This window comes from Lycorma delicatula, chromosome 7 (assembly GCF_047948215.1).
Source record: "Lycorma delicatula isolate Av1 chromosome 7, ASM4794821v1, whole genome shotgun sequence".
Taxonomy (NCBI): domain Eukaryota; kingdom Metazoa; phylum Arthropoda; class Insecta; order Hemiptera; family Fulgoridae; genus Lycorma; species Lycorma delicatula.
In genome coordinates this window covers 24617919-24645299 of record NC_134461.1, presented here as the reverse complement: position 1 = coordinate 24645299, position 27381 = coordinate 24617919, and the positions used below count along the sequence as shown (strand labels likewise).

The 27381-nt window shown below is 28.5% G+C and overlaps 1 protein-coding gene across 4 annotated transcripts in view; it reads left to right on the top strand.

Annotated features, from left to right (window-relative positions):
• Positions 1-27381, top strand: part of LOC142327916 (protein eva-1 homolog C-like) — a 475977-nt gene that overhangs the window by 426983 nt on the left and 21613 nt on the right. For 3 of the 4 annotated variants that reach the window (XR_012757123.1, XR_012757124.1, XM_075371285.1), the window contains exons 4-7: positions 2734-2883; positions 6902-7045; positions 8301-8564; positions 22005-22391. Coding sequence is in view for 2 of the 4 variants with exons in the window: in XM_075371285.1 (XP_075227400.1) it covers positions 2734-2883; positions 6902-7045; positions 8301-8564; positions 22005-22391 (945 nt within the window). In the remaining 2 variants the exon portion in view is untranslated. The remainder of the gene's footprint in view (positions 1-2733; positions 2884-6901; positions 7046-8300; positions 8565-22004; positions 22392-27381) is intronic. The other variant, XM_075371286.1, reaches the window with a different exon arrangement.

Below are 27381 nucleotides of genomic sequence, written 5' to 3'. Positions count from 1 at the left end.
GAACAGACCTCGTACATGTTGATACCAGTTTCATCTATATTTTCGTTGCAGAGCTGTATTGTATTAATAAGGCCTTAAATATAATTAGCCCAACATTTCAACACATACTTGTTTGTTCAGATTCCATGAGTGTCTTGCAGGTGATTAGTAATGACATGTTATCCGAACACTCTATTGTATGTGAGATTTAGAGTGTTATTTCTTAGATGACAATCTAATACAACTGTGAGCTTTTGCTGGATCCCCAGCCATATTGGAATTTCAGGCAATGAGCACGCTGAGTACAGCAAAAGAGGTTTGTTTTCAGCCTCCTTTCACCAATCGCATTGTCTTGATTGACCTTATCTGTTTTCAGAAGAGGGTGGTTCATGATGAGTAGCAAAGTGATTGGAGTGCTTCCATCAACAATAAACTTCAGTTAAGAACACTGTATTGCTGTGGAGCTCTTCATTGAGAGGAGGTTATTATTTGCCGTTTCCAAACAGGGCACATTAGGCTCATTCAGGATATCTGACAGTACAAAGAGATGCACCTGTTGGTGCTTTCTGTGTCTGCCTGCTAACTGTGCACTACATCCTTGTGGATTGTATCTGTTATATGGCATTACGTCACAAGTTTAAACTAGGAACTGACATGTGAAATATGTTGGGAACAATGAAACAGTGTTATCTAATCTTTTATAATTTCTCAGGGCCATCCATTTATATTCAAATATCTGAATATTCAGTACTAGCTTTAAGCTGTTTTATATCATTTAGTGTATAGTAGATGGTAATTCTATTGTAATTTAGATTATTGATGTAATATTTCATTATAATTTTATTTCAGTTTTTGGGTTTTTAGTTTTTAATTTAATTTTTAATTTTAATTTCATAAAATTCTTTTACGTACTGTATAAATGTCAAGTCAGAGCACTGATAATGCCCTTTGTTGTGCACTCAAGGAAAAAACTACACATTTACACTAATTCAAAATTTTTAATATATAATAATAGTTTAAAATTAACTCTTTACATTTAGTTCCAGCTTTTTCATGTTACTGGTGTTTATTATTTAATCTATTTTCAATTATTTGTGTTTAGTGAACTTTTTCTAAAATGAAAACTTAGGATTTATCACCCTCTGAGAAAGCAGCTGTGGCATTCTTAAAAGAACATAGAGCTCCTTCTTAGAAGAAAACATGTAAATGTAGACTATTAATTATTTTGATTCACAATGATCATATTGTATCACCATATTTGAACATCTGTGTTTCAACATGTCAAAGTAAAGTTAAAGTATTGCTTTCTCAATCTTAAGAATGAGTAATACATTTATAGAAAACATTTTAAGGAAACACCATTTAAATTCATATTTGGATGAGTTTAAACAATGGCAGGGTGTCGCAGACAACCTTTTATAGAGATGATATTAAAGATTTCTAGTTGCCATTACTCAATCAATAATTAAGTAGTTGCATTATTCCATCAAACAGTTCCATTATTATTATTATGTTTGGAAGCAATCGTATAAATTATGGTAATGAAAAAATTAGTGAACCATCGTTAATGCATAGGTACCTGCATAAATCTTCACCTATATTACGTATTTTAATTTTTAATTAATTCAAATATTTCCCTTACCTGTATTTGTTACATCTTATCTGTAATGTATATTTTAATATTTTATTTCCCTAAAATATTTCCTTGTGCACTCTTTCATTTTTTTATATGATATTGCTACATAAGCTTGAAGATTGTGCATGGGATATGAAAATGAAATATTTAGCAAATATTTAGCATATGAAAAATGCCATGCCTGATCGGGATTTGAACCTGGGACCTCCGGATTAAAAGCCAAGATGCTAATACTCGTGCCACAAATGCCAGCGCAAGAGGTAATAAAATTGTGATATAAATCTATTTTTGTCCAGTTCATCATAAAGAGCTTTCTGGTTCACACTTTATTAAATGTCATAATTCTCCGCTTTATTCACTACACTAAATCTCATAACTTTCTATTTTTCTCTTTTTTTTGGCCAAGATTTCTTACTTACATTTAACTTAGATAAAATTTCTATTAGGCTTTGTTCCAAATTCTAGAATTATATATGTTAATGTTAATAGATTTACTAACTGTATGAGAGTTTTCCTACCGTATGCTTAACTCATTTTAACTGAAATCATAAAAGCAACAATTTTAAAAAAATTTTTGTTATGATTATTAATTTAAAAGTATTATATGTCTTCAGTTTTTATTGTTGTCATCTCTTAATCAGTCATCATCAACCATCCATCATGGTGATGGAAGATTATGATGACTGATTGATTGATGGTAGCCATCAATCAATCAGTAACCATAATCGTCAATGATCATCCTATCAATTGATCCATCATCATCAATCTATTAGCATCATCAATTGGTCAACCATTAAGTCAAACAATCAATCAACTATCCAACATTCAGTCAGTCCACAGTCCACTCCAGTCAGTCAGTCATTTATTCAGTCAGTCCACATCAATCATTTGTATCAATTGCCACCAATCATTTACAATTATCATCAGTCATCAGTTATCAATGTTAGGCAACTTGAACTTTTCACTCTCCTTCTGTTATGCTCCAGCATATATCTAGAATCAGGGATACCAGTGTGGTTTAACAACTCTTGTATATTTTTCAATTATCTTCTCTTAAAATAGGGTAATAGAATATTGTTTATTTAATAACATTTATTTGTTTTTGTTGTTTTTTTTAGATGAATTCAGGAGTAAAGTGGCATGTCAAAATGATGCACTTCAATTAAAATGTAACCCACCAACACGGATTGCTATTTATTCAGCTAGCTTTGGACGTACTGAATATGAAAGTGCCAGATGTCCTCAGCCTCAGGGTGTTAGAGAAGAAAGTAAGATTTCTTTTTAAGTTTCAATTTTTTTTGTTTTTTGCTGTATTTTTTTAAAAATCACTCATTGATTTAAATAATTAAAATTAAATTAAAAATTCTAATTCAGAATACATTATATAAAAAGTTTAATTTTTATTCAGAAAATATATTTTTAATATCGTATTTTAATGTAAGTGATCTATATTACACTATATAACTTAACTGTTAAAAAAGATACTATTTAAAATACAGCTAGGAAGGTGTTGTTACATACATCTTACATCCCTATCTTGCAACATCAGATATTTTCTTTGGTTCGCTCAAAGATGTTGCAACAATATTTTGGTCAAAAATGTGGTAGAAGAATGGTTCAGTTAAAGAGCTGAACAATTCTTTACTACTTTAATAACAAAACTCACAGAAAGAAGGAACAATTGCCTAAATGTAGCCAGAAATTACGTAAAAAGAACTGTTGCTGTTATTGTCATTGCTTAAATAGTAATTTTTCTACAGTCATTTGTCTCTTTAATTATTAAATGACCTTCGTCCATCGTTGTCTTATAAATTTTCAGAAACCCCTCCCCTAAATTGAAATTGATTATTTTTTGGTATTTAGAGTACACTAACTGATACAAATAAAATTATTAGCACAGAGTGTATAGTAGTGAATTAATTTATCAAATGTCTCACACATTTTAATATTATCCCATACATTTCACTTTTGCTTTTTTGTATGCATCCTATTGATTCATTTATTTACTCTTCAAATTCCTTTTACTTTTCAGATCTCTTGTGTCTTTAAGGGTCATCGATCACTCCTACTGACATGTTTCCCTGCTTTCTCTCTTAATCCATTTGCTTTTGTTTCAAAATTGAAACATCATCTGTGCTCCCCTTATGTAATCTGATCCATAACTGATAGATTTTATCTTTGTTTGTCTACACACATAAATTCACTTTTTATTCTATATATTCTTGTTTGTTCACGTATTATTTCATTCTGGCATTTTAGATTATATTTTTTGTTTTCAAGAATTAGATTGATTCAAGAGTCAATCATAAATGTATTTCTTGTACAAAATGTTGGTATTTACTATTATCTATATTGTATTATAAAAGAATATACTAATTACAGAATAATGGATTCATTACTGGTTGTTTACTCTTATAGGTTTGGTATAATACTGCGAATTAAACTTCAATATTATTATTTAATTTATTATCTCAAATATTATATTGTTCTGTAATGAGGAAGTAATCTTTTCATTATAAAAAATTTAGTTTTTAATCTTTACATAGAACTAGCAGTTAATGAAGTTAAAGAACAATTTATATCCAGAGTAACAGTACATGATGAAACAATAAAGATGCTATGATTTGTTGATGATGTAGTAATTCCAGCTGAGAGTAAAAAAGATTTAGAAGAAACAATGAACGGTATGGATGAAGTCCTACGCAAAAACTATCGCATGAAAATAAATAAAAACAAAACAAAAGTAATGAAATGTAGTAGAAATAACGAAGATGGACCACTGAATGTAAAAATAGGAAGAGAAAAGATTATGGAGGTAGAAGAATTTTGTTATTTGGGAAGTAGAATTACTAAAGATGGACAAAGCAGGAGCGATATAAAATGCCCAATAGCACAAGCAAAACGAGCTTTCAGCCAGAAATATAATTTGTTTTAATCAAAAATTAATTTAAACGTCAGGAAAAGATTTTTGAAAGTATATGTTTGGAGTGTAGCTTTATATGGAAGTGAAACTTGGACGATGGGAGGCAAATGTTAAAAATCAGATGGGTGGATAAAGTAACAGATGAAGAGGTGTTATGGCAAATTGATGAAGTAAGAAGCATTTGGAAAAATATAGTTAAAAGAAGAGACAGACTAATAGGCCACATATTAAGGCATCCTGGAATAGTCGCTTTAATATTTCGGGGACAGGTAGAAGGAAAAAATTGTGCAGGCAACGTTTGGAATATGTAAAACAAATTTATATGGATGTATGAGGTATACTGAAATGAAACAACTAGCACTAGATAGGGAATCTTGGAGAGCTGCATAAAACCAGTCAAATGACTGAAAACAAAAAACAATTAATATCTACTGACCTAAGTCAGATTACATATTCATAGATTCATTGAATTAGCTTGTATAAAGTTCTTATTAATCTCAAATATCTAATGTAACTCTTTATCCTATGTTTTATAAATGAGAAATCGCTAAATTTCTACTTAAAATAAATCAACGAGAACTTAAAATTATTTATTTTTTTAAATTAAACACGCATACTAACAGAAAAAAAACAGTGCTGACATATGCCACCCTAACAAGGTAGATTCAAAATGTTACTGAATTGTTTATTTTTCAAAGACTGGTTCTGCTCATATGAAAAGGCTTTGAAGATAATTTTCTGCAGCAACTACATACTTTTATTTCAACTCTATAAAGTTGTTGAAAATTCCTAGATATCTATTTTGATATATCATCTTCAGCTGTTTCAACCCATTGACCATCATGTCATTGATGTTCTTGGATCTTTTCCCATGTTTCAAGCATGAAAGCAATTAAATCATCTGATTCCAAGTCAGGAGTGTATGATGGGTGCTGCAGATTTGTGTCATACCAGGTAAATATAGGTTGATGTGCCATTGCATTGTCATGAAAAAGAATTCAGTTTTTTATTTCCCATTTTTCAGAATACTTTCTTCTTACTGTATCCTTAGGTTATCAACGTACATTTTCTTGTTCACTTGCCTATCAGGAATGAATTCATAGTGAACATTAACATGTGAAATAAACCCTGTGAATAAAATAAGTGCTGTCAAATGAAATGTCTTTGACTGCAGAGAAGATTTGATTTCTACTCTGACAACTGGAATTTTGTCTGTAGATTGCACAAAAAACACCACACTTCATATTTTTTTATGATTTTCCTCAGAAAATTTTGATCTTAATCAGCCATAGTAATCAGTCTCCTGTCAGTTTCTTTTTGATCTGCTTACAACATTTTTGGGACAATGTGTTAAAAACACAATGCACGTGCAGTTCATCATGGAGAATACTGTGGCAACTTCCAACTGAAATCCCATCTGTTGATGCTATTTCCTTTACAATGTTTCTTCTTTTACTTCAAACAACATTTTCAACAAATTTGATATTTTATTCATTTGTCGAGATGGATGGATCGCAAATGTCATCTTCAACATCAACGCAACCATAAGTAAAAAACTTGTGCCACTCATAATTTGCTGCTTTCTTCATTGTCAATTCTCTATATGCTTTTTTAAGCAGCATTAATGTTTGTGATGGTAATTTTTTTTCTTTTTTTTTTAAGTGAAACGCAAAATTTTATATTTGTACCCAGGTTCAGTTGCTGACATTTTTCACTGTAATAAACACGATATGATAGAAAAAGTGTTAGAATTGTTGTAAGCAAAATGATAAACATAAGATGGGTTACATTATGATATCATTACTGTTACCAACATAAAAACCAGAAATTTCCTTATTACAGTTACAATCTTAAATTGTCAGACAATTCCAGGAACTTTTTGAATTTACCTTGTATTAAAACAAAAATATTGAAATGTTCACTAAAGTATATGACAAACTATACAAAAATAAATACTGATTAACACAATGATTCCAGGAGTTTATAAATTTAATTGGATGACTGCACTGAATTCTGAATTGAATATACCAGTCATAGTCGACCATGAATGGAAAATGTTTTGAAACTAAGAAAGAATGAGTTATCCTTTTGTAATTTTTTTTACAATGATTGAAGTAAGTAAATAAATACAAAATAACTGGTTTTGGGTTATTTTGTATATTATTTCTATTTTTATTCATAAAGGAGGGGGTGGGTGAATTTTTATTTAATGTAGTAACATATTATGTTATAAAATCTGTATTTCTAGGTTTTGTTTTTTTTATTTAATTGCCAGCTGGAAGTCAATTTTTGAATAGTACTCAATATTATTATTGTCATAAAAAGTATCTTTTGTGTTTTTTATTTATTTATTTATTTTTTAGCATGTCTAGTCAGTTATGCCACAGAAACAGTAATACAGATATGCCATGGAAAAGCACATTGTTCTTTATCAGCAGACACAGCAACATTTGGAAATCCATGTCATAAAGACTCCAGAATGTACCTGAAATTAGTTTTCACCTGTGGTATGTAAATAATTAAATATAAGATTTTATATGTTAATTATTTTATTTATATTTGTAAAATGTGAACTGTTTTTAATGGGAAATATACAAGAACTATTATATGGCTACAGAAAAATAAATCAATAAGTTTAATGAACTTAAATAATTGGCTGATCATTATTTATGAAATTGAATTACACTATTTGCTGTGGATTATTTGAAAACATTCGAAAAATTAATTTTTAATGCCTAGTCAGCCTTACTCAGTTTTAATTGTAATAAAATATGAAATAAAGTACTACTTATGTTAAAAATATGATAGGACTTAAAATTAAAAATAAGAAAAATTTTTTTTTTTTTTTTTTATAAGGAATTAATTTTTTTATCAGTTTAGCTTTAAAAAATGTCTCATTAGTAAATGTCCCTTTGCAATTATTTCCTTATTAACGTACAATCTGGCCTGTATATCTGCACATATCAAGAAATAACAGTAGATGTTATTGCATTAAATAATTAGCACTAAAAAAAAAGCCGTCTGTGCATAAATTAAATCTACTCTCTTTTTAAACTGGATATCATACTGATATGTCAATCATCTGATTGTTATCTTGTGATTGTTATGTGAACTATCTGATTTTTAATCAATTTATGCAGCACCCAATTGGTAAAAATTTTAAATTTATATTTTCTTTTTGTTTTCATTTTTTTTTTAATTTTTGATTTTATTGTTGTTGAATTTTTTTATTTTCATTTTTGAATTAGATGGATTCCTGTTAATAACTTAAAGGCAGACTCACATAATAGCAAGAAGTGCTGGTGCATTATTGCCCAAGGACACCTCTATTTGGTGGTAGCTCACACACCTGTCAGTGTCAGGGATTTTTCATACTCCAGTAATGAATGACACTTCCCTCCAAGCACAGGATTTTCTCTTAACACTGATCAACACTTAACCCACGTACAAAATTGGCTGGTGTTCAGTTTTTGACCATAACAACATCACTATTTCTTTTCACTAACGTAACAAAAAAAAACAAATATTAGTAAGACTAGAGCAGCTACAATCCAGGTTGGGACACGTCTGAACACGAGCTAATTTGTAACCACCTGAGATGATCCGTTTCATCATATTGGAAAACTTTCCTTGTGCCCTTTGTATATTACATATCTATTATGTCTAATAATAATAATAATAATAATATTCTATATCTAATAAATAAACTACTAATATACTATTTAATAATAGCTATTTTATGACAGTAATTTTTTTTTACAGTACCTCGTAGAGTGTTACGTGAGCCTTATGATAATAGATTGGAAGTTGATAATGTTGATGGTGATATTATTGATGATCCAGATTATGATATAGATTATGGTACAATCGGTGATACAGTTATATATAGAGATAGAGGTAGCGATAGTTCATATTCTCCTTCACCAAAGTTATCGGCACCAAATATTAGTGGTAACACTTCATTGTTACAACCCCCTCCATCGCATGTTTCACCTTCACCACCACAGAATGAACGATCTTCCAAAGGTAAATTTTATATTATAATTTTAAATTTTTACTGTTTATAAGGAATTTATAGCTTGTTTTTATTGCTTTTGTTGCCAGTGAAATCTAAGTAGCTTTTAGCTATGCATGTTTGTAAAAAATTTTCTTCTGTACTGTCTGGTATATTAATTACTTTTTTAGAATGAGAATTTTATTTGCGAATGAAATAAATTGGAATAAAATAAGTTCAATCTTATTTTTTTTATCAATATTTTAACAGATAATGTGATTTTTTTTTTTTTTTTAATTTCTTCATCTACTTACCATCATTAGTGTTTGTTAAACAATAAAAGTTTATATCTCAGCTAGATAATTTTATTACTGTATTGGTGAGAGTGAGAGTTATTCAATGATATTGTACAGTCATGAGTTCTCTACAGACTATGAATGGCTGTCTGTAGTCTAATTCACAAAAGAACAAGTTAGTAGAAATTTTTCCAGAATTGAAATAAAATCAGTTCCAGAAATGTAGGAGTAAACATTTGTAAATCATAGTGAAATTTTACAAGTTAAATGCATTTTCTTCAACAATAAAATAACCAAAACGTTTAAAGTATAAATTTGTATTACTCCCTGTAAAACATAAATACAAGTTTACAGGTTATCAAATATGGGTTAAAAGTTTATTTTTATGATTCAGTATTTGATTTTTCTTAAAGAAATATTATTGATTCATTGTTAGATGAAGACAATGCCAGCCCAAGACCAAAAGAAGATAGAGGAAGAGTAAATAATAATTTTAGAAAGAACTTGTATTTAATTTAATGAAGTGTTTAAAATAAGTTCCTTTAAACTAAAATCATTATTCAGTGATGTAGGTTATAGATTGATCTTCATTCTTTAACAGAAACAAAGCTCTGTCTACAAAACTGAAATTGAGTTGAAAAGTACTATTCATTAGCTGATATGCATAGAGTAGCAAAGTTTTAACATGTACCAATGGAGTTCATACAGTTGACAGAGTAATAAATTATCTATGTTCCATAGTTTTATATTTGCCAATTTTTATTGAAGTTGATGGTGGAACCTTCATTAATATAGATGCTCATAAAGAAAAAAATAATTATCAACATGTAAATCACCACAAAAATCATTCACTAAATTTGTGAATCAGATTACCAATTTTATTATGATAATATCTGAAGTATGTGACACAAAAATTCTAAGAAATAGCATATTTTAATTAAATGGAAGCAGGGTGGAAACCAGTCTCAGGTTCTGTAATATTGAAGGAATCAGATTATCTCCTAAAAGATTGATTGTTCTCTTATAGTAGATGATTTAGCATTATCCTTATTTGAGATTCAACTTGTAAAAAACCACACTTTTGGTATCTGAAAGGCTGGAATCTTCTCCATACTAACGCTAAAGAGTGTTTCTTTTGTAATTATCAGAAAGAGTTTCAATATTCATATTCTGAATAAAATAGATCATAGTACTTTAATAATATTTGTGAACGAATGATATACATGTTCATGCACATCATGAACATGTACAGAATTGAGTATACTTTTACGCATTGGCAACAGATTTTCTTTTGAGTCATTATCTTATGCAATTAACATGAAAAGAACATGAAAAAACATATGACAATATGAAAATCCTGTTAGAAAAGATTTCATACAAGTACTATTAGACTTCATGTTGCGATTTAAAAGTTATTGCATTATTAATGGGCAATGGTTAAAATGATGTTGCATTTAATTATTTGAAAGAAGAATTTCCTGGTGTTAGTGATGCTAAACTTCAGAGAGGAATTTTTATGGGCCCTCAAAAAAGAACTTTGATTTAAGATGGACAATTTGAAGAACTGTTAAGCCAAGTCAAAATTTAGTGTGGAGGTCATTTAAAAATGTTGTGCGAAACCTTTTAGGAAATCATAATTCCCCCAATAACCGTGACATGAATTATTACAGTGGATGAATTATTACAGTCATATGAACATGTGAGGTGTAATATGTCCCTAAAACTTAATTTTTTGGATTCACACCTTGATTTCTTTTTGGTCAATCTCAACACCATCAGTGACAAGCAAGGGGTACATCTCCACCAGGAATTCTCAGTCATAGAAAACGAGTACCAGCAAATGTGAAGTGAAAGATCACTTGCAGATTATTGTTAGATTTTAATTCCAGATACCTAACACAAAAGGAAAACAACTACCACATTTTAGGTAGTTGAATAGTGCCTGCCTACATGTACGTATGTAAATTCTTAAATTTCTTTCATAGTATGCCTACATATCACAAAAAGTTATGGCTGATGGAGAAAATTTATTTACATGTTTGAATTCAGCGTGAAAAGTTCTATTAGGATCACACTTTTTGCTTCTTGTGTAAAAAACAAAAAAAAGTAATTTTATTCATCAGTGTTATTTGCAGGTACAGTCACTTTTTTCATGCAAGGTTTTTAAATGTTGCACTGCTTTGTGAAACATTTCTAGAAGTAGAGAGGACAATAATTTTGAAATTGGCTGACAAGAGAATCATCAAAACTAATAATTACTAAATATGTTCCTGACGCTGCAGATGTTCTATGATTGAACTGGGAATTAATAATTTTAATTAATTAATAATTATTTATTTATAATTTTTTATTTTATTTAAGTAATGATTAGCTGTAATCAAGAGAATTCAATTTATTAATCCACTTCTAATTAACGACAAAATGTTTTACTATAAGTTTTGTTTTTAACAAATATAAATAATATTGACTTCTTTCAGTATGAATAAAATGTGCATTATTCAAAAACATTATTTTTTCTGTTCATTTATATGTGTAATGTTCTCACCTATTATTTCAATTAATAGTAGGAAGGATTTTCAGAAATTTTATTTTGAGGAGGGAAGGCAACCTTGTCTATCAACCTAAAAAATTTGTACTTTTTTCTATAAGTGCTCAAATTGTATATGAGATGCTTCTGAACTGTACAAATTATACAATTGTACGAATTGTATTTTCTATAAGTGCTCAGATTGTATATGAGATAGCCTCTACAAATGGTGACCTGTGTATAATTGTAATTCGTAACTTGTAAGTTTGTGGAATAAATCTCTGCTTGGTTTTAATGAATACCTGTTACAGTTAGATGATATCGGCTTAACATCTGTTTAAATAAAGTTTACTTTTTCAAGTTGAGCTAAAGTTAAGCCCAAATTATCAACTATTGTTGAATTATCCAAGTTAATTTAACGTGATAAAATTGGTTTTTGATTTTTTATTCTAATACTAAATAATTGGAGCTGAATACACAATATTTTTCCTATACTTATTGAAAGTTTTGTTTATTCATTTTATGATACTTTGTTATGTAATACTGACGTAACATAGCTTGAGCAGTATTTTGTTAACATTAGTAGCTCTACAATTTATTACTTTTTTGTTAGTTGTAAAATTTTCTGCTCAAGTCAGTATATAAATATATATATATATATATATATATATATTTTTTACTGACCAAACAAATTTCATTTTCTAGATTGCTTTGTTTAAGCCATTTTAAAATAATATTCTTGTAGAACATCATCTAGAGCTAGAACTTTTATTTGCTAAAGTAAAATACTAAATTTTGCAAAAGAAGATAGCATAGTTTCCAGAAACCGAGGTATTAATGTGTGCTAATGATGAATAATAAGGGAAGAAAATAAACTAGAATTTAAAAAGATAAATAGAGTGATGAAAATAAAGAAAAATTTAATAATGAGCCCTTTGACTAGTACACTTTTATATATACAACTTTGAAAAAATGGATTGTGGTTGTGCACTCGTGTACTTATGATTTCAACTTTTGTTTTACCCAGTCACTTGTAGATTCTCTGTTTCAGTACTGATTATTGTTGTGATCTGTTGCTAAAAGATTTCATGAAAAATGTTTAACTGTACATCTGTAAGTAAACAAAAATAGAAGGTAAAGAAGGATGTCATGTCAGAGTCATCTGCATGTATTTCTGCCCTACATATTAATATTATATTCTGTACTTAGTTTGCCACGTTTGGATTTACTTTTTGTTTCACTTTTTAGAACCATTCTGATGATGAAGTATCTGAATACTAATGATGAATCTGGTATTTGTAAAATACACAATGAGTGTGTAATTGTTAAAGATTGATGCTTAAGTAGCGAAAACTTTGATGATGATGTTAACATATAGAACTGCATTATACTGCATGTAATGACAAATTTGTATAGAAAATAAATGATAATTTTGTTCCAAAAGATTGTCCATTCAGTAATTTAAAATTTTTTGCAATTTATTTTAAATTGATAAGTTTTGCAGTTTTTCTTTTTAACAAACCAGCAAGTTCTTTCTTAAAACTCAAGGTGAAAATGATTAAAACTATCAGAGAATAATTTTAATCCTTTACATCCCCATAAAATGGGGATGTAAAAGATGTGACATGCAAAGAAAAAAATTTTAAAGGGAAGAATCACAAATACTTAGGAAGCAGGATTAAGTAGTTGCACTAATAAATTGAAGTTGAATAACAAAAGCAAGAAAGGCTATATAAAATATTATTAGTTGTTTATTGTTTTAGAATGTTTACTTGTTAGTTTGTAAATGATGTGATCAAAAAGAAGTAGACATCCAAGAAGACATAAGTTTAGTAATCAAGACATGATACTGTCAAGTTGTAACATATGGGACTGAGTTTCGAAATCTAAGAACAAACAAAGAAGAACCTGATTAGATTGCCATCAGAATTGCAGTTTCTGTATGCTAACAGCAGAGAATGTGATGATACCAGAACGTGGAAATTTAAATGAATAATTGAAGTGATTTTATGATTCATTTTATAAGAATTTAATTTAGGAACAATTACCACATATGCGGCATTGGAATTGATTGTAAGTGAAAGAAGACCATTTAGAAGAACCGGAACAGGTACATTGATCAAATTAAGAAAGATACAGAGACCAGGGCATTTAAATATAAAGATATGTGAGAGGTGAAAGCTGAAACTAAAATGTCGGTGGAAGAGGCTATACAAAAGAATGACCTTTAAAAAGCAAACTATTTTGAAAACTAGGGAATATCTGTGATATCTAAATTTTTAACCTTTTTTTTATTATGAAATTAGATTAATAAAGGCTGATATTATGTACTGTGTTTTAAATTATGTTTATAGACTAGTAAGAATTACAAATTTTATTAAAATTCTGTCATTTATTAGCTTTTTAAATAGTTTTCTTCCATAAATAACTAGAAATATTTGTAACAAACAAACAACTAATAAACACACATACATTAATTCATATATTTCACAGTACAATATAGATTGTACATAACTGTATCATACAAGGACATCATATGTCCTTTACAAGCAGGGATGATATTCTAAAGAATACCATATAACACCTGAGGAATACTATTCTTACTATAAAACCCAGGAGTAGTTGTAAACCATGACAAAATAGTATTAATCTAATATGTGATTTTAATTCTTTTAAAAAAGTTCAATTGTCAGTACTTTAAGGAAAGTGGTAGAAACAAAGAATGATAAATTGGATGGCTCCTAATCATGAAACCATTAATGTGTCTCTGAGTCTTAAATATCATAACTGCTACTATGATTTAATAAAATATTATTTATTATAGCAGTAGTGTTTCATTTTATATTATCCCACAGATAATTCCCAGATAAGAAATACATAAATATAAATATAAAATTATTTATCATAAAAAAGTAGAGTAAAACTTAATATAATTAACTACATTTTAGATTTTTATCATAATTTTATTTACATACAAGCTACCAGATAATGCAAATATTATTTTTAAAACTGATTTTAAATGTTATTTATTTCATTATATGTAAATAATGTAATTGTTTTCTGAATAGGGTATTCAAAGTGATAATTTTAAATCTACAAATATGTTATCTGTTTTAATAGTATTTATTAATGATTTTATTTACACATACTTTAATAATTTACATTGTTTTATATTCAGTTTTTGACAAAAATTATTACTGTTATACTGATTTAGCCGCATGTTGCATGTTGCTTGTGGTATAATTTTTAATTTATTATTTCTGGTTTGTTATATGTTTATGAGTTTGTTTTATATAATTAGTTTTTGAATAAAATTGAATTGTTGCATAGACCTATAAATTTTGAATTTGTATATATTTCATAATTTACTCGCAAGAAAATATTTCACATTATATGATGTATTATTCCTCAACAATGTTAAGGTAAGTCAATTTAAAAAAAAAAATAGAAGAATAATGAAAGAAATTTATACCGTGTATTTCAAAATGATTATCAGGGTTTTAAAGCTGAGTAATATTTCTCAGGTTTCATGTACATTGATTAATTTTAGCTGTGCAGAAGCCCATGAAGTCAACTGATTTTGAAATTAAGAGTTCTATGGTTCAAAACCTAGTAAAGGCAGTTACTGTTATATAGATTTGAATACTAGATCATGAATACTGGTGTTCTTTGGTGGTTGAGTTTCAATTAAACATATACCTCAGAAACGGTTGACCTGAGACTACAATTCATTTACATTTGTACTTATCATCCTCTGAAGTAATGCCTTACAATTGTCTCAGAGGCTAAACAGAAAAATAAAGTACAAAAGAAAGAAAGTACAAGCTCACATACTGTTTCCTGTACCTTCTGCTTGAAACCACTAGCAGCAAAGATGGTGACCCCTACCCCAACAGAGAGCATTTGTGTTTTGCAGTTGGCAAAGTTATCATGCCATATTTAATGACGAATCAACATTTCCTGTTGATGGAAAAGTAAACATTCATAATGTGCACATCTGGGAATCAAAAAATCCTCATGAAATATTGCAGTGTGAAGGAGACTCTCCAAAACTGAATGTTTTTTGTGCTGTATCCTGATGGCAAGTTTAAAGGCCGTTCTTTTTCATAGAAGCAAATGTGTCTGGAATGAACTACCTTGAAATTCTATAACTACGGCTCTTCCTCAACTGCAATACTCACAGAACTTTATTCGGCAGCAAGATGGTGTGTCTCCTCACTGGCATAACACTGTACATGATTGGTTGAATGAAATTCTCCCCGACTTGGGATTGTTCACCAGGGACCAGCTGACAGGGCTTGTTGGCTGTGGCCTCCAAGTTCTCCTGATCTGACCCTTTGCAATTTTTTTTTTTCTTTGGGGGTTTATAAAGGATCAAGTTATGTATCACTATTACCAGCTGAACTACCCAAATTGTGACACAGGATTGAACCAGCAGTTACATCAGTTAATCCAGACTTGCTGATAAAAGTATGGGATGAACTCTCCTATTGACTGGATGTTTGCCATATGATGAATAGTGCCCAAATTGAACACTTAAGGAAAAACTGTTTGAATTGCCCTTTTATATCATCCATAATTTATCAATGTAAGTAAAACGTAATACATATTACAGTACTTTATTCATTTTGAAACACATAATATTATATCAAATTTGATTACTTTCTGATTATTTATTTAAAAATATTTTATTATTTATTTAAAAATTCTATCAGAGATCATCCTGGGTTCAAATCCCAGTCAGGCATGGCGTTTTTCATATGCTACAAAAACTTCCATCTCCATATTCCCTGTACAAGCTTCACAAGATTTTGTGAAGTAATTCATCAGGCAAAAAAAAAAAATATATATATATATGTATGTATACTTTAATATTTTAGTTTGTTTACATCAATTAAAATTAAAAAAATTGTTTCTCTTCTTATCAACTAAACAATTATTTATTTATTCATTCATTCATTCCATGCATTATGTTTATAGGCAAAGGTTTTCTTTTAAGAAGCCTGAGGCAGTTCTCTGATAAATTTGTATAGGAAAAGCAATATTTTTTGCAACATACACAAAGTTGTCACAAAATTGACTTTCATTTGATCTGAGGAGAAAAAGATTTTATCATATATTTGTACCCGTATTACTTATACATATAATTTTTCCATTTGTATCTAGCCATTAATCTTACTGTGTTTTTATTCCATTTTTTGCTGACCATCATCAAAGAACCTCTCTGTTAAGGTACCAGCTATTTATTTACACCATACATAAAGCGTTAATCTGTTTCAAAACAACTGCATTGTTTTATAAATATATACAAAACATTTGGAGAAAGCATTGCATTGTGTTGTGCAGAGTTGTGGGAGATATCCAAAAAGGATAGGTGTGATCAATGGAAATAGACGTTTGGAGATTCAGCTATAATATACTGAGAAATAACTGAATTAAAAAGAAGATGAGAATGTTTTGATAGATGTCATTGAACAATAAAAGCCAAGAGATTAAATTAGTATGAATATGTGAGGACATGCTGGAGAAAAGATGGTAGAAGGTTTGGAACTGGAGACCACCAAAAGAAGGAATACTTTTATGGAAGGCTTTCTTCTTTTTTTTTAATCAATAGGAGCTTGGAGAAAATTATTAGCAGGACTATAGAAAATAGAACTTCAGTTGTAATAAATCATTGTACGTTGGTATCGCTTAAAAAAATTATCTCAACTTTTTTAATGTGTTATTCCCTAATTTAGGTGAGATAATTCCTTGTCTGTAATCAAAGAGAATTATAGTTATATTCTCTAAATTTCTTGCATTAAATTTCTCTTGTAAATATATCACTAATATTAAATTCCTGTAGGAACAAAAAAGAAATTAAGTGGATTATTTTGCCTAAATTTTATATTTGAAAACACTATTACTTAGAAATTATTAATTATAAAGAAAGAGCTATGCTGTTTGATAATGAAATAAAATAACAATTAGAAGTAAAAAACTACTTAACAGAAATGTAAATTTGTAAATAGATGCTCATTTCATCTGTAAAACAATTTCATCTTCAGGAAATATTTTTAAAAAATATGTTATACAAAAGTAAGATTTTTAAGAATAAAAAAAAATAGATGAACAAAAAACAAACATTTGCATAGTATTTAAAAAATAATAGTAATAAAACTTAAACTAACTGCATTTATCTTTGCCAGTGAGTTTAAAACTTATCCATAACTATAATCTAAAAAATATGTTCCTAATTATTGCAGCAAATTTGTAATCTTTCTTCATTGTTGTTTTTATTTAGGGCGTTTTTTAACAAATAGTTTTCCATCTGTTGGGCATTCTTCATGTTGGACAGTTTTATTAACAAACATCAATTCATCCAAGATGTAGTAATGATTTTTTAATTTCCCAGCCGTAGCGATATATGCTGCAAAGATTATAACAGAAAAGTGTATAAATCAATTTTTTTTTAAATTGGCCATTTTTAAGCTTTGTGCCTTAAGGAAACAAAAAAGTTTAACAGAAAAACAGATTTAAAAAAATTTTAAATCTATGAAAAAATGTTTCTTCCACTGCTCCCATATAAAAAAAATCAATTTTTGTCAGACGGATGTTTCTGCATATATGTATGAATATCTGTCTATATTGTAGGTTTGTGCATTGGCCGGTAATTTAGTCTTATAGCTCTGAACCTCATTGACCAATTTTCTTCAAACTTGATAGACGGTTACTACCTTTGGGTTAACATTTTACAAAGATTGGAAAAAGAAGTGCGGGTGTTTTGGCCGAAATAGAATTTCAGATCTTTACATATTTACTGAGGCACTTCAGCAAAAAGTTTTTTCTAAAAAATTTTTTGACAAGTTTTTTTTTGACGTTACCAAAAATGTTTATTTAATATACATCCCATCTGCAAAGAAATGACAATATTTTTCTTTCTTTTTTTTAGCTATATTTTGTCTCGTTTTCATCTGGAAGTCTTGGGTTCAAACCCCAATCAGGCATGGCATTTTCACATGCTGCAAAGTTGTCATTTCATCTCATCCTCTCAAACAATACCTAATGGTGGTCCCAGAGGTTTAAAAAAAAATTGCTTCAGAAAAGAAGTTGGTGGGGATTTTTGCATTTATATTTTCTATATCAATAGGCCTTTGAACATTTATAAAACGTTTTTGCCCATTCCACTCCAATGGTATGCGGTAACAAAAAATATTTTTTTTAATTTTTATAAATCTATTTCAAATTTAAATCCATCTCGCAAGTTAACCATTGCACTTAAAACATAAAAATTTTATTTTTTGATAGCCTTTACTCTTTAGTATTACTAGAAAAAAAAATGAGATTATCTAAAAATTTTCACCTCCTTACCAGGAAATTACAACTTTATTTATTTAGAATTATGGTTGTATCTTTGTATTTTTAAACAAGTTTAAAATTTTTTTTTTTAAATTTATCACCAATTAGGAATTTTTTTTAAATTAATTTTGCCTGAAAACTTCCCCTTGAGTATGTGAGCCCCCACAAAAAGAAATATTTTTTCACAATTTCAAATTTTTAATGCTCAAAACTTATATTTTTAAACAATAAAATCACTAATATAACTTAATCCCCCCCTTGATGGGGGAGCTTCCAAAGAATTCATAATTTTGGTTATTGTTTTTCAATAAAAAGGTACCGCTTTATCATAAAGTTACAAATAAGCTTATAGTGATTGAATTGAAATAACTAGATATAATACCAGGTTTTTAATTTTTTTTAAATGTCATTATAATGACATAACTGCTAATACTAGGTATTAGCAGTAATGTGTAGCATAATTAAGAATTTGTATCTTTGTACATAAGGTAATTGCACTAAAGTATATGGTCTGTAATTTATAAAAATTATATAATATTGAAGTGGTAGTATTTAGATATTTGTTGCCATTATTTTTTCATTTTGAATTATTTGATAAATAAATAAATAGTCATGTAATGGTATAAATCATGAAAAATCTGACAACCTTGTTGAATTTTCCAGGTATTTACGTAGAGCTTAACATTAAAACCTGTAAATGAATCAGTTGAGTAGTCCAGTAATAAAAATAAAAATTATTATTATATTTATAATTTTACTTATTTCCATATAAAATGAAAAATAATAAAAAAATTGTTCTTTAATGATCAATTAAATCATTTTTAAAATAGCCGAAACTTAATTCTATAATAAAATATTCACTTATTTTAAGTTATTGCAAACCATAATTAAAAACACCTTAATAACCAACCGTATTTTGTTTCACTATTTTTTTTTTTTAATTAAAAATTGACACCCAACCTTTATGATAAATATTGTAAATTAATTTTACCTTGATAACAACATGTCATTTAAAAAAGGGAAATTATAAAAAATGTTTGTTTTTTTAAGTCAATAATCTGAGAAGTTAAAATTTTATATATAGTCTATTTTTAGATATGAGGGATATATTACACGATAAATTCTCTGTATATGGTAATCGAAGAAAAATTTTGGAGACAGTCTTTTGAGATGAGATTCTCACCAAAACTTTCTTTGGAACAAAACCTTCTTTTCATTAATAGTATGGCAGGATGCCAAATATCTTGCTAATATATCATCGTTCTTGTTAATCTTTCTCTAACAGTGTAACAAACTATTGGATTGAGTCACAACTAACTCAACCATTCAGTTTTATCAAAAAATAAAGGACATGTTACATGATAGTAGGAAATTGCACATCAAACACTTGCCCTATTTCTGTATAATAATTATAGTTTATGAAATGCATGAGGATTTTCACTGCTCTTTATTCAGCTGTTTTATACAGTCAGCTAGGTAAAACCAAGCCCCGCCATTAAAATAAACATAATCCAGCCTATCAATTCTATTTTCATCATCAAAACCAACTGATAATACAGTAAACAATTTTCATTATCTGGTTAATTAAGTTTATTAACATTACCAATGGAAATATGAGATTTTAATGTTTACCCCGAAGCAAAAGCTTTCTAAGAAATTTTCTAGGTGAGCAAGCAACAACACAATTTCACAACCCTAAGGGAACTTCTACAGTGAGGTCAGCCTGAACTATTTTGATTTTGTATGTTTGCAATCTCTCAAAATTGTTGACTTGCTGGGGACAACAGAATGAGAAAATTTCAATTGAAACTCATCATCATCCACAAGTCTGAAAGTAAGATGTACGTTTGCGATTGAAGTTAGTATCTGCAGTAAACATGAGGATATTTTGGAAAATTATGTAGCTAACAAACCACAAAGGAATGGATACTGAAATAACACCAGTGCAAGTCAACAACTCTACATACAGCTAATCTTCAACATTGTGTTGTCATCATTCCAAGGGGTGCATCCTTTTAAAAATATACATATTTTCTAACAGAAGGAAAGTATTGCTATCAATAATTTTAATTTTCTTGGGTTTTCCTTTTTCTCAATATTCTCAGTTGAACAAATATCTTTCAATTTAAAAAAATATTAAAATCTTGATTACAAAATTCAGTGTTTATGTGTTTATTTTTATATTTTTGCTTTATATCTTGGAAATTCTAAAATCAAAAATCAGATTATTTGTATGATTATTATTGGAGACATTGATTCTATTAAATTTCATTTTTAAAATTCAAAAAGGTTGTTGGTTGATCTTTTAAAATTGAATTGTACATGTTTGTTTGGTTTTGTTTAAAGTTATACAATTGAGCATTTATTTTACAAATACATTAGCACATTCACCTGTAAAATTTAGATAAATTTGAAATTTAAAACTTGTTATTGCTTTTCGCAGAATAAGGCGCCAACTATTGGAACAGCTTTCAATGCTTATCATAGGGTGTAGGATAACATACCCTAACCATTGTAAATGGAAACTAACTGGTACCATTCATTAATCATCTTAATTTATAATTTGTCACCTTTTTTATTAGAATATTTTTTATTATTGAGAGAGTTCAAAATATTGGCATTTGAAATGTGTTTTAGTATAACTTATAAAACTCCATGTCAAAATACTTATATAAAATATGAGTTGAAGTGATGCTAATCTTTACAAAATTTTATAATTTAACTAATCAGTTTAGAAAACATTAATCATCTTTGTGTAAGTAAGTAAGTAAACAAATAATGTATAGTGACAAAAATAATATTTTACTCTAGCATGGAGGTGAATTAATTTTAACATCTCCATAAGTACAGAAATTCAGTGGCAGTTAGCCAGGTTTCTTTCTTCACGTAACTTTTTGACAAAATAACATACAGCAGTGATAACTTCGCAGTTGTATGTATGTTCATTAGTACATAAATTGGTACCTCTGTTTATCTTTTTTCCTACACATCTGCCACAGAATATTATCATAGTTCAGAGAATAATTTTAGGTATTTAGTTGATTTTTTTTTTCTTTAGGAAATTATGTAATTTATTTATTGGCTTGCATTAGCCTTTTAAGTCTATATTATTTTTCTATTTTAGGACGTGGTTTAAAATTGTTAAATAACTCAAAACATTGTTTTATATATATATATATTGGTTAGTAATCAGGTATAGTATATTCTAATTACTTTTTAGTCACATTTTATTACTTTTGTTATTTTTATTTATGTTAATTGAATATATATTTATGTTTTTCTGTAGTTTATTTTAGATGTATTATTTATAGGTAAATTGTTAACCCTCCTGAGCCTCAGTTCCTCCCATCTCAGCCAAAATCAAAGCCAGCCCCCTAAAAATTTAAATGCCTCGGCAACAACAGATCGTCTGCATCATCGTCATCATATCACATCTCATCGTGTACCCAAAGATATGCGAGTTACCGATCAAGATCAAGAACAGAAATCATTACAACAAAAACATCAACGACATATGTCTGAGAGTAGTGATGTCGAATTAACTTCATCAGATATCCTACCATCCCAATCGATAGTTAAATCAGAGTCGAGTAACGAATTACAGCAGATCAACTGTACATTAACAATATATACTGATACTCGTACTAAATTTATTGGTTTTATTTCGGACTGGATCAGCACTTATAATTTTTTATCACGTAAGTAAGAGTAAGGTGATTTTTTTACATTATTATTATTATTATTATTATTATTATTATTATTATTATTGATATAACAGTTATTTCTTAAATTTTCCACTTTGTTTAGCCTGATAGGTCTGTTATTGGTACCCTATTGTTATCAGTTACTAATACCATTTCCCTTTCTTTTTTTTAAATTTCTTGCTATTACTACACAAGCATGTCAAAAGAAAGGACTGGTTTCTAATTACAACTGATCGGTAACAGCAAATGGATTTCTTGCTGGTGCGTGGTAGATTCATCTTATAAATGCTTAAGCATTTTTATCAGCAGTTTGTTGATAAGTTTCTCATAATAACTATCAAAGATGACTGCCGCATACAAGCCTGTCAGTTGTGAAACCCAGCCTGTAATTCTGTTTTCCAATACAAAAGATGTTAATAATGTTGAAATTCATCAAAAATTGTATGAAATTTTTGGTTATAAAATTGTGAGTGGCTATACATGGTAATGCAGTAACATCATGAGTTTAATGTGAATGATACAAATGTTCAGAATGAGATGGGAGCCTAATATTCAGATGATGCTCTTTACAAGTGAATGGTTTTGTAACAAATAGTTTATTTTTTTTTATGATCAACCAGCTCTTACTTTTGATGTATGCTTTATACTGTAAGATTTGAAATATCTTAGTTTGCATAAATTTTGCATGTTTGTTTTGATTTTTTGGTTTTTTTTTACATTATTACTTTTATGCATCAGTTGAAAAATTTAACAAGAATGTATAACTTAATTATTTAAAAAATATTTTTTATCTGCATTGTTTATGGTATGTACTTTACTGTGGATGAATTTTTTTAACAAATCATGTTTGTTTTTTTAAATATACATTGATTTTTATTATCAGTCTTTTGTCATTGTTATTTATTATTATCATTAAGTAGTAATAGATTATTCTTAATCCAAGTTACTGACAATTTTAAAACCTTTAGATGATTATTTGTATGTTTATGATTTATTTAAATAACTGTTTGTAAAAAAAACCTTTTAATATTTGTGATGAATACCTGCTGCACCTCAAGCTATCCAAACAGATTTGATAGTCATATCAGAATACTATTACTGAACATGGGTTAAGGCACAGTTTTAATATATTAATAATAATAATATGTTTTAAATTGTTCACCCAAGTTATTTTGATGTGGAATTGATTTTAATTTGAGAATTAAAATATTGTAATTTTGTGTGTGTGTGTGTGTGTGTGTGTGTGTGTGTGTGTGTGTGTTACAGAACTTTTGACCTAACATATTGAAAAAATGAAATTGATTTAATGGTCAAAATATATTTTTTAAACTGAAATTATACACTGTATATAAACACTTTTCCACATATTTTGGTTTATAGTATCTTCCAGTAAATGTTCCACATTTTTCCCAATAAATTGTCATATTCATATTCACCAGATTTTAATCTTAAGTCCTATAACAATATTACTATAATGTGCACAGGTAAAGATGATGTTTGTGTTGGAATGATTGTATCTTTTAAAAACAAAATCATGGCAAAAACAGAAATATAACCAAATCTGTAACTATTTCTGCTAAAATTAATTAATATTTTTTCCGATTTAAACAACTACCAAGTATGTATCGATGGAGGAAAATATTTTTTTAATTAAGTTTATTAATTTACACTTTTTCTTATACGAAACTGTTGGTTTATAACCAGTGTTATAGAAAAATTTTTAATACCATAATCATTTTTAAGTATTCCCAAATTAAGATTTGTATGTTTCAACAAAAAAGTCAGCCTTTTAACATGATTATTGCTTTTGAGACCAGTCAGTTCACATTCCTGCCTACCAGCCGGTTGGTCTCAAGTTGTCTCATGATATTCTGGCACCCGGGGTGGCAATAAGCATGCCAGTTACATCTTAGTTAATGCTGTGGCATTGTTCATTCAGTTATGAACTATCAGTTAATCGCAATACTGTCCGATTAGTTTTATATATTCTGTTATTCTTCATTCAGCCTCTCTTGTGTTTATTTAATTTGTGAACCTTTTTTCATAAGTATTTAGTTATATAATTGTTATATTTTCATTACATTATTATCTAAGTGTTAAAAGAAAAAATGAGACATTCCAGAGCCTTCATGTGCAAAAAGGCGATGTGTGTATCAAGAATAAATTGTTTACATTCAGATTCTTATATAGAAAATTGCCAGGACTGAAAAGATGGTGGTTCTGAATTTGAATTTTGCAAATTTGATTTATCAGACAGTGACTATTCAGATGTTGAAGATTCTTGTCATTTCAAATTAATAGATATGGTAACAGTAAACTTAGAAGAGATTTTCTATATTTCTAATAATATTCTGTCCACAGAACAGTGTGAAAACAGTCAATCTCCAAATAGTAACATTAGTGCTACTCCGTTGAAAACTTCAACTTGGTTATCTACACGCTATATAAATTAAAAACTGTTGGTTCTTTGTAAATCAAACAATTTAATCAAAACTTATACATTTTCTTAACAAAAAGGCTATTTTTTTTCTTAAATAAATAATAAATAGATAAAGCTTAAAAAATAAAATAAATCATAATAAACGATGGTAATTTCATTATTTTTTAAGTTTGTAAATAATTAAGTTTTAAATAGATTGAATACTATGCAAGGTAAAAAAGTATGTGACTGGTCTCATCAGCATCTCCAATCAAAATTCAGCTGGTAAACCAGTGGGACCAATCAGTTTCAAGACTGTTTTTTTATGTTTCTGAAGTTAAAAATAACAAGCAAATAATTTAGTAATCCCTATTCATTGAGATTTAGTTCTTATAAATATATTGATAGAAAAAAATGTATGCTTAATATATTAAAAGTCTACGTTCTGTAAATGATCAGGAAACATTTTGAGACATTTATATTTATTGAATGAATGAAAACATCTTTATTGTTAAAACAGTAAAAAAAAATACAGTACTTTAAAATTCTTTAAAAACTGTACTTATCAATCAGTTACTTCATGTATTATGCTATTCATGTTCTTGCAAATATCAGTGTTTCAATATCCAAAAAACACAAAAAAAGTTATAGAAATTTACAGAAGATGTATATACATTACATGTGTTTGTCTTTGTTTTGGTTAATATCTCCAGACTGATTCATAAATTCTTCAAAAATGATTCAGAAAATTTATGTGTGTGGAGTATTAATGAGATTAAATTTTGGACAAAGTTAAAAAATTGGGAGGCATAGTTATTGCCATTTTTAATTTTTGACTTTTTATACAGTATTCAAAGAAAATTGAGCTTTATTACGATGAAAGTGCTTTCAAAAGTTATTTAAAATTCCTAATAATCATATTTAGGGAGGAGGTTCTATTCAAGATTATTTCTTAATAGTTTTTGCTTCACATCTCAAAAAACTATTGTTCAAAAAAGTCAAAATTGGTACAAATATTTGGTTATATATATATATATATCACAAAGTTCCCCTGGAACTTTCATAATCTATTCTACTCATGAAAAAAATGGAAAAACTTCATATAAACATCCCAAAATACTTTGTTGCGAGTTACTGCTAGTGAATGATTTCACTTGGACTTCAGCTAAGATATGTAATGAGATTGTATTGAAATTTTTAGGACGTTAGTTAAGGGGCAGCATTAGTGATTTTTTATGCATTTTGACCTGAAAAATCGAACAAACTAGATCCCAGAACTTTATTTGCAGTAATTTTTGAGAAATTTGGGGTGAAATCAATAATTGGGGCAAAAATTCCTGTTTTATATTTGACGTATAATAACTTTGTTAAATGGGTATTAAACGCATAAAACTTTTAAAAAAAGTTGTAGAGAAAAAGTTTAATTCTAAACAAATGGTGTAATATAAGTTGAAGAGACCTAAGAAAAGTTAGAAAAATTAGAATTTTATTTAGAAACAGTGTATTTTTTTTTTACTGTCACTTGTCATGCAGGGAGCCCTCCAAGGTTGCGAATTCTGGTTGTTGCCTAGCTTCCATATCATGTAATGTATTAAACATTATACAGAATGATTATATTTGTTAGCAAAGTACTTAATGTGAACAAAAACCAAATTCTTTTTTTGGTGATGTGAAAAATTTGTAAAAATGGAATTTACTGTTAAAAAATTTAGAAGAAAAAATTACAGAGCAATTGTATAAATAAAAATTACTTAGATAATAACTTTTGTATTATTGACAGAAATACAATAATTTATTTCAAAGTTGGCTGTAAAATAACAACAGCTGATCAACAATGCAGAATGCTGAATTAGTGTTTAAATCATTCTGTAAAGTACATTAAGTATATCGAGTTCTGTGAACTGTACTGTCATTAGCAAAGGTTTTCTGTGAATTTTAGTTTGCACGTGTTCAGTTTGCCATTGAAGAATGCCACACTTATTTACAACAGAAGAATATGCTGTGATATGTTATTCATTTTGGGTGCGTGTAATGGTAATGTTACAGCTGCTGCAGTAGAATATTAAATATGTTTTCCAAATCCCAGTGTGACTTTTCACAATCTTCGGGAAACAGGTTCACTACCTAGTATTTATGCCAACCATGAATGATCTATCCAACATGACACTGTAGGGAGTTCAGTGCAGTCAGGCATCAGTACATGTCGTCTTTCTAAGCATATTGGAGTTTTGCATTCGAAGGTATGGAGGACACGTAAACAAAATAAGTTTTATTCTTATTGTAACAGCCAGTTCAACATCAGCGTCAGGAAACAGTCCACTTCACTTGGAGTTCTGTAACAGTCAGTCAAGTATGATTTGTTTACTGATGAGGCAAATTCACTTGAGATGTGATCAACAGCTAATGCAATGGCATATATGGGCAGAAGTAAATCCTAATGAAACAGTGGAAGGCAATTTCCAACACCTATTTAGCATCAATGTATGGTGCGGCCTTCTTCATAATCAGCTGTTTGGACCATTTATGTTACCTGGCTGCTTAAATGTGAGGTCTACTTACACTTTC